This window comes from Coturnix japonica, chromosome 5 (genome assembly GCF_001577835.2).
Source record: "Coturnix japonica isolate 7356 chromosome 5, Coturnix japonica 2.1, whole genome shotgun sequence".
Classification (NCBI taxonomy): Eukaryota; Metazoa; Chordata; class Aves; order Galliformes; family Phasianidae; genus Coturnix; species Coturnix japonica.
In genome coordinates this window covers 24,510,444-24,523,818 of record NC_029520.1, presented here as the reverse complement: position 1 = coordinate 24,523,818, position 13,375 = coordinate 24,510,444, and the positions used below count along the sequence as shown (strand labels likewise).

Genomic DNA, 13,375 nt, shown 5'->3' with positions numbered 1-13,375 from the left:
CATGAGCTACAAGAAATACCAGATATTGAGTCCAAATGCCAGATAAAAGAGCTTTTCTAAAAGAAATGAACAGAGTAAAATCTTTGAAGAAAACAATGCTCATTCATTCTGAGATCTTTCAATGCACAACATGACCAGAGTTTCAGTTTGAAAGCTGCAAGACTTTTCCACTGAAGGATTTAAGGGCAATCCACGTCCCTATAAGGAAGTACTGCCAATAAAACTTCTCCCTGACAGGGAGAAGCGTCCTCAAGTGCAAGAATTGAAGGAAACAGGATATTCTGACCTCGTTTCCAAAGGAAATTCCAAATTTACACCTTCCCCCTCCCCCCCCCCCAACTAATAAATAAATAAGCCTTACACAAGTTTCAGAAGTCATTTAGAGGCTGGGTGAAGCTGAAAGCATACCAGAGGGGGAGAAGACTGATTAACGTTAAAGGATCCAATCCAGACTCTCTCACCCAGCCCACAGCAGAACATGCTAATCCATTACATGAAACCTTGTCTTGAACAAAAGCTCTTCACTCGACCTTGCGTGTTTTCAAATGACCTGCTTTACAGACTACAGAATACAGTTAGCCAAGCTAGATCAACTCAGAAGGCACTTTCTGAAGAACTCTCCTCTGAGGAAAGGGTCCATGAATGCAATTAATACTACACTTACATTTCATCTTCCTCCCTGGCACACACACACATTGGAATTTCACAGTTACAACAGCCAATTTCAGTTTGAAACATTTTTGTACTCTTCTCCTTACAATCTAGGTAGAATCTTCAGTTTGTCCAAGTCCACTTAACTGTCTGACAGATCTATTATTAGTCCAAACGTTTTCAGCTACTGGAATGTTTTGATGTTCCTTTCAATGTAGTTTCACTTTTATTCCGGAGACCAGTTGAGAAAAACAAAAAAAAGACAAGTATTTTTCATCCCTTGCATGGTCCAATTACAACTTGTTATCTTTATTTTTATCTGGAAAATAAAAAAAGTTAGAAAATTTCACTGTTCTCCAAAGAAACATAAAGACATTCTGTCAAAACTTCAAGTCTCTTATTTAGTAAGTACTACAGTAATAGCAAGCATTCAGTATAGCACCATAGCTCTTGAACAATCCTTACTTGAACAAGAAAAGTACATACAGATGAAATGAAAATACTTTTGCATAGAAGAGGATGGCTTTGCTGAACTTCCTATGATTGTTCCAGTCCCAGTCACCCCTCCCATGAACAAGCAAAATCTCCAAAGATAAATTTCAGCTCAAATGACATTGGGGGAGGGAAACACGTCAGACAACTTAAGAAAAGGACAGCCTTCGTTTATTTCTTCACATTGCCGCATTCTCTGAGATGCATGGTCTCAAGAGCCAGAAGGCAGCTAGTAAGCCTACATTCTGACTAACAGGACAAAAAAAGCAGTGTCATTGGAAGAGGGATGAGGAACTAAGATTGCTGGGTATTTTTTTTTTTTTTTTAAATTACTAAATCCCATTGGAAGTACAAAAGCATCCTGCCTTGAGCAGAGAACTAAGCTTTCGGGAAAGGATTTCAAACACTTGCTCCAAAATAAAATCCTGTAGTGTAATGGCTTGCCAAAATTTCAATTGTAATTTTAGTTGTATCTTCCATAGTCAGCCTGCACAGCTTTGCTTCCCAAGTATCCAGATAATGAGCAATCTGCTCCTGATCCCACATTCAAAGTACTTAAAGTGATTAACAGATCCGCACGTGGACTGAGTCCGAGCTTTCCACATGCAGCCTTCACCTACCTTCTGTTGTGTACTCTGTTGTACATTTCAGAAGGAGGGCATCTTCATTCTAATGCCTGTTTGCTGCGCAGAAGGTTACACATTGCTCCCTAACATCCTGTACACCACAGAATTCAAGTCCTGCTAAAAATATTACATCTTACAAGGAAAACCAAAGAACATAAGCGTTGCCTTTAAGTAATAAACAAATACTTTCTATTATTAACCATTCTGTAACATCACATTAAAATATATACTCACACACTTTGAAATGGAGAAGTATTTGAATTATTGGCTACGTGAGGGTTCACTAAAGCCATAAAGCTGGCCAACTGTCTTCTTCTATCAACCTAGAAGAGGTGATGGATGTGACAGCACAGCAGTTCTCAGAATTTAAGCCGTGCAGTATAGTAACTGTAAAGAGCTAATGCATAAGGGGGAGGGGATAGGAAAGGCCTCCAGAGCCATAGTAAATTTAGAATCCATTCTTTCTCCTAGCCAAGCTGAAGAAGTCTTACCGCATTAGTGATCTGGTACTAAACACCTAGAATGCTCCTGGAGAACACTCAGGTGACTTCACTGGAAAAATGGTGCTGTTTGACTCCGGATTCTGATTAAATCCTACATACTGCTTACATTAGAACAACCTTCTTGCTCAGGCTTGGATCATTTTATTCTTCATTATCAGTTAAATGCTCCAAGGAAAATCATAACAATCTCTGCACTCAATACAGTACTTCGTCAAATTGTATCAGCTTAAAAGCTTGCAACAAGTTCAGTATAAGAACAGTATCAGGCAACAGTAAAAACAAATAAAAGGGAACAAGGAAAGTAGAATCACATGAATAACATTCACTGTCACTCAGGAGACCTTCCAAAAAGCTTAATAATAATGTTGGTTCGGAGGGAGCATTTCCAGACAAACCTAACCATGAAACTAATGATGGGAAAGGAATACAGAACCGTCTTGCTTTGGGTTCAAATAAGACATCTCCATGAATCAATTAACAAATACCAAATATCCTTAATTTCTGGAACAGATGGATATTCCACAATCCAGAACGTAAAAGGGGCCTTAAAAACTCCGTAGGAAGCAGCAAAAAAATCCACATCTAAAGTTTTTAGTTTTGTTTTTTAAGTCAGACTTTAGTGCAAGCATTAAGAAAACAGAAGCATATTTCCACTAATCCCAACAAATGTAAACAGGTTCAGAAATGTCCAATCAACACAAAACTAGAGCTGACTACAGTAAAATCCAGGCTTCCTTAAATACTGCAGCTTTAATTAAGCTGAGTAAAAGAAATTGCCAGCTGCTGAGAAAGAGGGCAGTCCTGCACCATTGCACAAGCCCACATAACACAACAGCTCATGCCACCAGAAAAGCTCACCAAAACCATCAGAAAGATGTCTACTTTTTGAGGTGTTAGATTGCTTTCAGTTCTGACTTATGCTCTTTAATCAGTGAGCTACAGAGTAATGCGATGAAACATTAGGCATGTCCTTCAGTTGCCAGATGACCACAATCATATCAAAGTCACGTTACATGAATGATTACAAACAAAATTTCGATCAAAGGCAAGATTGATAATACTTCAGTAAGTAGAATTAGACACAATTTTCTGTTGACGATAAAAGTTGTGATTTTTTTCCTTTCGAGGATCATTTCACAATGTTTAAAAAAAAATTTAAAAAAATCAAGGCCAATGGAAGGTTATTCTCTCTAATATCTTTTCCTAGACATACACCCAAATAGGAGAAATATTAGGAAAGCCTAACATCTCATCCCTGGAAGTGTTCAAAGCCAGCTGGAGAGGGCTGGTGATCCTGTTCATTGCATGCACCTGAGCTTCCCTGGGTTGGTCCTGCCTTTCCACCAGGTGCTCAATCACTGGTTCAAGCCATGACTTAGCATTTCCACTACAGATCTAAAAAGCCATCTTTAATCACCTCCAAGAATATACTCTGGCAGTATAAAAGACTTGGTTTTACTATATGGACTATTTTAATCAAAATTAATCACACAGCTTTTGTCAAAAATATTACTTTTATCTCACTTTCCTCTCACAGGAGAAGGACCAACCAACTGAAGCCAAATCAATAATCCACGCAGCACAGAGTACTCAGATGTCCTTAAAATAGTTTTGCTATGCTTTAGACGAAGCATTACTCACATTCATTTCATAGCACTGACAAAGGAAATCCATTTGGGTAGAAAGCACAACACTGGAGAATTACTCAGCAAATTACATTGAAGTGCGAGAAGCAGCAATAGCAGTGTAGACTTGCAAACTGCTCTGCCAACGTGCATTAACCAGACCCTGAGAAAACTTTACTCTGTGATACCATCAGTCAGATCAAGAGGTTTACATTAAGCATTTTTTTGTCTCAGAATTGACAAACAGGGAGAACACCATTTACAAATAGATTGGGATTCCAATACTGCACCAAGAAATGAGATAACCGATCACATGTCAGCAGCATTGCTATTTAATATTCAAGTCACATTGTCCTGAAATTGGACTTGAACTAGTTGCAAACCATCCTCACTTCTAAAGTTTGACTGTAGTTTAAAAAAAACAAACAAAAAACAAACAAAAAAAAAAAACAAAAAACAAAACATTTTAATTCCTAGGAACAACTGTTTATAGACCATAACTCAGCTTTATTAGCATTTTTACAAGCAAAAAAATGCTTAACTGTACAAAACTAATAATCAAAGCTATTGTAGACTAAGGAGATTTTCAGAAAGCAAGAGTTTTAAATCTCAGGATACCACAGACTCACCTTGGTCCTCCTAGGAGGTGGTGAGGTGAAGACCTTGAATGAACAGGCAAGTACTACCGATATGAATGAATCAGAACTGCTGGGCTTTATTTTGAGCTGTCCTTACCTCTTTCTTTGACCTTGAACATGTCACTTCCCTGCTAATCTGTGCCACTCTGTGGAACACAAATAGCAAAATGCTTTATAAAAGCTGCTAAGTAGCATCAGTACCCTCAGCAAAATCTTAGTGCTGCGCAAAGAACAACCATACTTTGCTGAGCCAGCTAAAAAAAAAAAAAGGGCAAATATGCTTTTGCTAGTTCTCTGCAGCATTAGTTAACTGGCATTATTCCTCTAACAATGCTGGCATATCTAATGCTGGCAGACAGATAGAAACAGCTTGATTATTTACAGGGCTTCACTGAAACCAGCAGGACTGCCTTTTTTGATCTTAGGCATTAGAGACCAAACACCTTCCTGTGGCCAGAAACATGACTCCAATCAGATGAGAAAGATGAGAAACACCAAAAGCTGTTCTAAGCACAATGATGTTTCCTTCAGTGCGCATTCCCTACTGCTTTTTTTTTTTTTTTCCTCTTTCCTCCTATAGCTCCATATTTCCATTATTTAGGAGCCTCCGCACTGGGAGAGGCCTACTAACAATTCCATAGCAGATGCTCAGTGGAGCACTGACACACAGGAGAAGAGGCAAAGGTTAACAGTACCACCAGCTGAAAAGAAAGAAGTCAGATGATTCTGTCAACAGATTAAAAGAAGATTAATTTCTCATATAAAAAGAACTGAGTCTCTTGAATCAAATGCAAGGGAAAAAAGATCCCTTCACAGCAGAACTGAACAGCTTTCCTGGGTTACCCTCTTTCTATTCTGTAGCTACATGCTAACATGTGAGATGGTAACTCCTGTGGAACACTCACCCTCTGGACTTGCTGCAAACTGACATTCAGCAGAAGAATTTCAGATTTCTAAAAATAAGACACAGGTGTGCAATCTGTTCTGTAAAGATTTCATATGCTCATTTCCCACTAACATCCAGCAATGAGAACAGGCAGCTCAGAACCTCACCTTCAAGGTTTACATTAGAATTCTAACTCAAATGAACACTGCTTCTAAAATTTACAGGACATGTTTTGCCCTGTAGATGTATTAGGACTAATAATTAAAAACAAAAACAAACAAAAAAGATAACAAAAAAATCAAATAAATTAAGAAAAATGGAGGAACAAAAATAAGATGCTTAAATTTTTTTGATTAAAAGGAAAACAAAATCATGACAGTTTGTTTTTTGGCTGAGAAAATCTCAAGGAACTACACCTGCCAGAATCCCCAAATAACGTCACTATGTTTAATCTCCATACAAAATGGAGTTGTAAACTAAAGCAATGAAAACCAGTTCTTTACTATGCCATCCAAAACGTTGAAAACAAATTGTGCTTTTTTGGGGCTACCAACTAGTTGAGTCCACAAATAGAACTGCAATACTTCAGATTAAAAAGGATATGTTCAAATCCTTATATATAATTGGGTAATTTCTCAGACTTGAATTAAGATGTTCATTTGACTTATTTCGCTATTTCAAGCATAACACAACTATTTTCAGGTTTAGCATGAAGAACTGTCCTTATGCGATCTGTATCTGCCTCAACATAGGCAGGCATCTGAAAGCAAAGCGTTATCTGATTTTCTACTACTCCAGCAGGAAATTTGACTTTAAGCCAACTGTTCCTTCCCACTCTCCCATCAAAATCCCTAACTCTCATATTGATGACTCCTGCAGCTTCAGACAGTCAGCACAAGTCCAAGACAGCAGGTGGAGATGTAGAAGAACTGTACAAGTACCTATTACTAAACTTAAACAGTACAAACCAGTAGATGAGTACAGCTGATGCTCTCACGGCAGCTCTAGAGCAGTGGTAGACGTTCAGTACATGACAGAAGTTGCCTCCAAGAGTCTTTCCCAAGATCTGGCAAGCAGAAGCTGTTCCTTCTGCAGAGATGCATTAATGTCTATCCAGTAGGTGGGTGCAAACTTGTACCAAAGTAATTTAGAAAAGCAACAAGCTTGCAATTCTTCAATCATAAAGCTAATAAATTAATTCGTTCTCAACCATCCACAGCAATAGAAAAATTAGGTAACGTAAGGTTGGCTAATATAAAGATGTTAACAAAGATGATGGTAGATAGTCAAAGGTTATTAGCAAAGGAAAACTCACCAATGTTGATGCCTTGACTGGAAATCTGAGGCAATCTCCACTGGGGAGCAATCTCCAAGAGATGCTGCCTCAGTGGTGGTCAGCCCTTAAATGAGGTCTTAAAGGAGGTGGAGTCAAGCTCCACTCCTTCCAGGAGCACAGCTAAATTACTCTCACCTGTGCTCCCGCAGCTGACCCAACACTTGCCTCAGCTGATTAATCAGTGGTTCAAGCTGTGATTTCCCATATAGGTACATACAAAACATAAATAATATATACATCATGATGCAATACTCTATAATCATTAGAAATCCTCCCCCCCTCTGTTCCAAACACAGAACACCCTGGAATCGTTCAACAGGCATTCTCGTTGATTATTCCTTTCCAATTGTTTCTTCCCAAATGAGGAAAATTCTAGCAATGTACTTAGCAGAACCTTCCACTTCTCACTGAAGATTTACAGTGCAGCACAAGTTATGGACTGCTGAATCACTGTGACAAGAGACTTTTCTTTTTTTTTTGCTGCCAGAACAGATGCTTTCTAACACCCATATCTGAGTTTCGTTGGCAATCCTGTGTGCCAATGTCCCTCTCATTTCACTGGTACTCTGTCTGGTACATTTCCCTTTCACAACTAACAGTCTCTAGTCTGAACAAAACAGCATTTTATTTTATAATTAGCTTTCCTTCTAAGCCTCAAAAACGTTCAGACATTAAGCAACCAAGTCTTAACAGCCTGCTAGGGAAATAAAGACAGTTACTTGCTTAGGTAAGCAACTCTTAACTTAATTATTTCTTTTTCACAGATGAAGCCAGTCTTTCCTTAATCAATACAACCACTTGATCTTTTTTCTCACTTTATTAATGTGCCCACACATATTGCTACTTGAAAGGGAAGAAGTTCAGGTATTAAGATTGCCTTGTCAAGAAAAAAAGGGAAACTTTAGTAGCATTAGGGTAATATAGAAACTACGAATTTTCAAATTGATTTCTATTTTCAAACTCACCAATAAAAACTAATACTTCTGGCAGTGAATGTACACTGTTAGTTCTAAAGCAAAGAAAAAAAATAAATGAAAAACAATTTAAGGCCAAAATAGCATAGGAAGATTCTGCAGACTTGAAATTTATAGCATCGTAATGGTTAATAGTAGCTCTAGCGAATCTATTTAAGATATTAAAATTCCCATCTGCCAGACCTCTGCTAGATGATACTGTCCTCAATGCAAAGGAGGGCATGTGCCTGAATCTCAGCCACCCATTTCATAGCATGACTTATTAATTCAAGTCATAAATAAAAATGGATTCATACTAACACATCTAACTAAATCACTGCAGTTAACATGCAGATAGTTGTTTTCTTTTGCCATCTAGACAAGAAATAAGTACAGAAAAAGGCCAAAGCCAAACAGTTGCAAGCTGACATCAGGATGGAGAGGATCTTTAAGCCACTGCAAAGGTCTGCTCTAACATTCATAAATAATGGTTGCATGTGTGCATTTGACTTAAAAGTAAAGTTTGGAGAAGAAAACAGATATACTACAAAAAACAAAACAAAACAAAAAAAAAAACAAAAAAACCCCACCTTATACTGACGACAACAGTGCTATTACTTTCATGAAGTAGAATTCAGAATCATAATTACTGATGCTCAAGTCCATGTAATTTAATGGGTCAGCTGCCTCCCATGTAAGGCACCACAAACATCACCTCTATACTTTGGTGTACTAGTTCATTTCATTTTCCTGAATCAACATTTCTGTCAACACTAGCTCTGTGAGGGATTAGGAGAAGTTCCCACTTGGTAGAGATTATCTCCCATAAGGAAATTAGGCTTATATCTCATACAAAAAGGAAAATATAGCAAGTAAAATAAAAGCTTCAGTGTTAATCCTTCCAAAAGACATCTTTATCCTTCAAAAAAGTAGAGAGAACATGCACGGTTTAAGTTCAAAAGCACTTTCCAACACATCAGAGCCTGCTGAAGTGCCAGAAGAAATAAGGTACTGTAGTTACGAGAACTACTACAGAAACATACTCCAGTTATAGCTATAGGTCACTTAAGTCACTTCCATGAAGAGTGTTTACATGATTTTCTGTGGTCTGTAGCACCTTACCTTAGACAACTAAACCCCTCTGGGATTAATTTAGAGGATACAGTGGTTCACAAGAAAGGATTCCTAAATTAGTGTTATTCCCCTCTCTTCTATATACTATTTCTTTCTGAAAATTTATCCCAGTACCCTTACTGTTCAGAGTATAGCACTTACTGTTGCTGGACTTCAGGTCACGGTGAATTATAGGAACAATTGCTTCCTCGTGCAAGTAGTTCATTCCCTTTGCAATTTGTACTGCCCAGTTCACTAAAATGTCAGGAGGTATCCTTTTACCAGACAACACTCTATTTAACGATCCTCCACGGGCAAACTCCATGATCAAGCAAAGATTGGGTTCCTTCAAACACACGCCCCTGAGGGCAATGATGTTGGGATGCTTTAACATTGCAAAGAGCTTGGCTTCTTGGCGGACATTCTCAATGGTCTGGCTGATGTCCTCATCAGGGTCATAGCGAGCTGCCTTAACAGCAACCTCATCTCCTATCCACACAGCTCGATATACTTTTCCGAAGCCCCCTATGCCAATGATTTCCTCCAGAACAAGTTCTGAGAAGTCGATCTCCAAGACTAGGAAAAGAGGAAAAAAAAATAAGTAAATTTTTAGAAACTATGCAGCCTGTATATTAACTCAAGGTCCATGCTGCCCAACCTCACCCTTATCCTTATAAGATGGGCCAATTTTCTACTCAGACTTGCACAGATGGAAGTAGAAGTGCCTTCTGACAATACTTCTTTAAGAACTAGTACAGTAAAAAAGAACTTGTAGTATTATTAAAACTTACATACAGCAGTTACTCAATGGTCATGATTTCAACATCACAACTGTGCATGACACACTTAAAAATATCATCATCTTAACATGCTGAAATACTATTAAGGATAAATCCAAATTTCTTGCCCTCAATGATAGTGCAATATTTTAAAAACTAAAACAAGAGACACCCACATGCTAATCTTCACTGATGTGACTACAGTGCTTAATGTTATAGAGCTAAAAGTTAACATCAAACATCTTATCTTGAATTCATCCCATATTTGAAATTTTTTATTCAACTGCCACTAACAATCTTTTAATCCTTCCAAAATCAACCTTATTCCCCCATACTTTAAAGGCTTTGCAGACTTGTTCCCCATGAGATCTCTCCGCCAATTCTGACAGTACTGACAATTGTGTGACAAACAGATGGATCAGACTGCATACTGAGTACGCAGAGCTAGCAATAAGGCAAACAATTTTTTACTACTGTATAGCGCAGATTGTGAGTAACAAGAATGCCTGTTTTCTTTTCTCTATTGTTCCACGAACAATAGAGTCAATGATAAGTCCGAGAAGAAACAAACACGTAAGCCCACAGCAGGACTGGCAGCCAGCGAGCGCAGCCAGCCCGCAGCCGGACAGCGGTGGTGCTGAACGGACAGCTCCCCCAGGGGCCGCGGCGGCCGAGCCAGGAAGAAAAGGCCTCGTTTCTTCAATGTAGACCGGCCTTCTCATCCTCAAAAGTAGTTTAACTAGGAAAAAGCTCACTTTTAGACACGCTTTTTAATTAAAAAAGTATTTTGTGTTGATTGAATTTCACAGACTCGGCTGTACTGCTACAGTAGCACACGAAAGACTCATTTCCCCTTATCTTTCTGAACACACTAACCCCTTTTCTAAGCTCAAGTTAATTTATCAGACGTGATATAATAAACTGCAGAGACAATGGGAACATACAGGGTGCAGGCTGTATAGCTGTAGAACTCAAGGAGTGCTATCATTGGTCCAGGACTGATAAGGAATTACCGAGCCTCTGTGCCATGAACCAGTGGTGAAGTTGACAATTGCAAAGCAATAGTTGTTTAATCAGTATTTATTACACCGTATGATTAAGCTACTTAGCCGAGTCTGTCATGCATAAGAGTCCATCGTGTCAATGAGGGTCCTTCAAACAGACCCATCGCTGACAGCCTCAACAGGGATGCAAGGGGAGCATGTTTGGTAGTTGTCCTTCAGGGTATCAGGGTAAGGCTCAGGTGAACACTGTCAGCATGGCTGGAAGTGTGCGGTTACTCACTACTACGACTCTCAGCACAAGCAATGTCTCAAGACCTTGCACTCCAACACCTCCGTGATACATGAAGATAAACATCAGGCAACTAAAAATAGCCCCTGCACTGAGGTGCACATCTCTAGAATGACACCCCGCTACAAATTACATCTCTGCACTACATAAGCAAGTTAACAGTGGATCGTTACTCGAAATAGCTCTCAAGTTAGCAGTGCCATCTCTAAAAGGGAGCATCACTCCTTATAAAGGGCAGATAGATTTATAACATCGAGTTACAAAATCCAGTTCAACAGCTACCAACCTTTCCACCTGTCCAAACACCACACCATCACCAGAGCCCTTTAGCATATTAAAAACTTAATGTAGGGGAATAAGTTCTATTCCATCATGAACATACGGTTGCTTACTTGAGAAAAGAGGCAGTGCTATCCTTTAGGGCAACAGAAGGGTAAGACAAGGATAAAGGGAGATGGTGCGACCCCACAACTGTTCCTGAACTACCTTGCCACAGAAAGCATAATAGGGCAGGAGAATCCACAGTTATAAAGCCTGTGCTTAAGCAGGACAAAGCAGGAGGGGAGCAGAGACTTCAAGAATTCCTGTAGGAACGTTTCTTCCCAGCTCTCACAAGGCAAAACCTAATGAACATTTGCAGCATTTTCTGCATGTGGGAAAAATACACTATACTGTTCCAGCAATAAAGCAAACCCTGCTGCTGCCCAACACTCTTCCAAGGGCAATTCTAAGAATTACTGAGCTCTGCACCTAAATGCTTTCAAGCAGATGTGGAATAAGGGGAAAAAAAAAGAAGCTATTAGTTGTATTCCTTGGAGATATGTCCCAGATAGGGCAAAGTATCTTTTTACTCCTTCTACTTCCTAGCAAAGGCTACTAATCTGAAGATTTATCTCTGCCCTCACAAAAAAAAACCCAAAATCAAACAAAAAAACCCCATAACTTTATTCTTGCCTGAATTGCCAGTATTGATAGAAACAAGATCTACTACTAACAGCCATTCCATCTTGTTTCACTTTCTGCAATTGTATGCGGCAGCAAGAGCAAGCAAAAGTAAAATGGCTCAAAGGCTTCAAAATTGCTTTGAAATTAGGTACAAACCAACCCCTCCGTACTTTCAGCATCACACCTTAATCGCGCAACTCTCAAGTAGGCCCAAATAGCCAAACTCTAATAAAACTCATTCAGAGGTGCTTCTGAGCAGTGTTTTTAGTGGCAAAAGGGAACCTGCTAACACAAATTAACAAAGGAATAAAAGATAATATACTTCTAGTCAGGAACAAGGAAAATAACTAAGAAATACTAGTAACGAATGATCACTGCAGAAAGCAACTGCTTCCCATGCAGCAACCTCTCTCTCCTTAGGGACACTCGTAAAGGGGAGCCAGCAGAGGCTGCACCGCTGCCCAGCCACGAAGCTTCAGCCGTTTGAAGGTTGACAGCCCACAAAAGCAAAGGATTTAACAAAGGGAACCGGCGATAAACGCGAACCCGTCAGGAAAGGCCCCGGTGCAGCCCCGCGCCGTGCAGGGCCGAGCCGCCTCCCGCCCTCGCGGGGCTGTCCGTACCGAGGGCCGGGCCGAGCCGCACCGCTCCCACCGCTCCCACCGCCCGGGCCCTTCCCCGCCGCGTTGGCCCCGGTCTCTGTCTCCCTCCCACCCCCATCGCTCGGCCCCGCGGCGCCCTCCTTCCCTCCCTCCTTACGCTGTATGGCGGGGGGCGGCGGGTAGCGGGCACGCAGCTCCGGGCCGCCCCCCTGCACGCCGCTGCTCACGTAGTTGCTGGGGAAGATGCCGACGCGCTGGTCGATCTGCCCCGTCCACCAGCCCTCGTCGCCGGACACCTGCGAGTCCCGGGACAGCACCTGCACCACGTCTCCCGGCCGCAGGCTCAGCTCGTCCTCTCCGCACGCCTCGTACTCGAAGACGGCCGTCCAGAGCGGCCCGCCGCCCGCCGGCTCCCCGCCGCCCGCGCCCTCCTGGCTGAGCGCTGTGAGGGGCTCCATGGCGAGGCTGCTCCATAAGGGGAGGCGCCCGCGGCAGCCGAGCGCTGCGGGGGGCGGCGGGGCCGGTACCGCCGCCTATTGTTCATGCGGCCCGGCGCCGCCCGGCAGCAGGTGCCGCGGCCCGGCCCGGCCCGGAGCCTCCTCAGCCCAACGTAGGAAGGGGTGAGTGCGGGCAGCGCGTGCCGCCGGGCCGCCGCCGCATCCGCCGCATCCCCCTCCTCCCCGCCCGCCTCCGCCTGCCGCCCCGGCCGCGCATCCCGGAGCCACCTGACTCTCTGGCAGCTTCGGCGGCGGGAGGGGAGGGGCGGCCCGGCTCCTCGCGGCGATTGGCCGCCTCTCACGTCAGTCAACGCCGCCTCTCACCTGATTGAGGCCTCGAGCTCTCTCGGACACTCCCACCCCCCCCTCGAGCCGGAGCCTCGCGCTCACCGGCGTGCCACACCATTGGGCACCGGATCGGCGGCCGCCGCTTCCC

General features: G+C 41.9%; 1 protein-coding gene across 3 annotated transcripts in view; it reads right to left on the bottom strand.

Annotated features, from left to right (window-relative positions):
• Window positions 1–13,096, bottom strand: part of MAP3K9 (mitogen-activated protein kinase kinase kinase 9) — a 44,976-nt gene extending 31,880 nt beyond the window's left edge. The window contains exons 1-2 of one of the 3 annotated variants that reach the window (XM_032444768.1): window positions 12,600–13,096; window positions 8,986–9,399 (exon numbers count right to left, since the gene is read on the bottom strand). In XM_032444768.1, the coding sequence (XP_032300659.1) occupies window positions 8,986–9,399; window positions 12,600–12,900 (715 nt within the window). In that variant the 5' untranslated portion in view covers window positions 12,901–13,096. Of the gene's footprint in view, window positions 1–6,736; window positions 6,756–8,985; window positions 9,400–12,599 lie in introns of those variants that run through there. The other 2 variants (XM_015864639.2, XM_015864640.2) reach the window with 2 other exon arrangements.
• Between the last annotated feature and the right edge of the window lie 279 nt (window positions 13,097–13,375).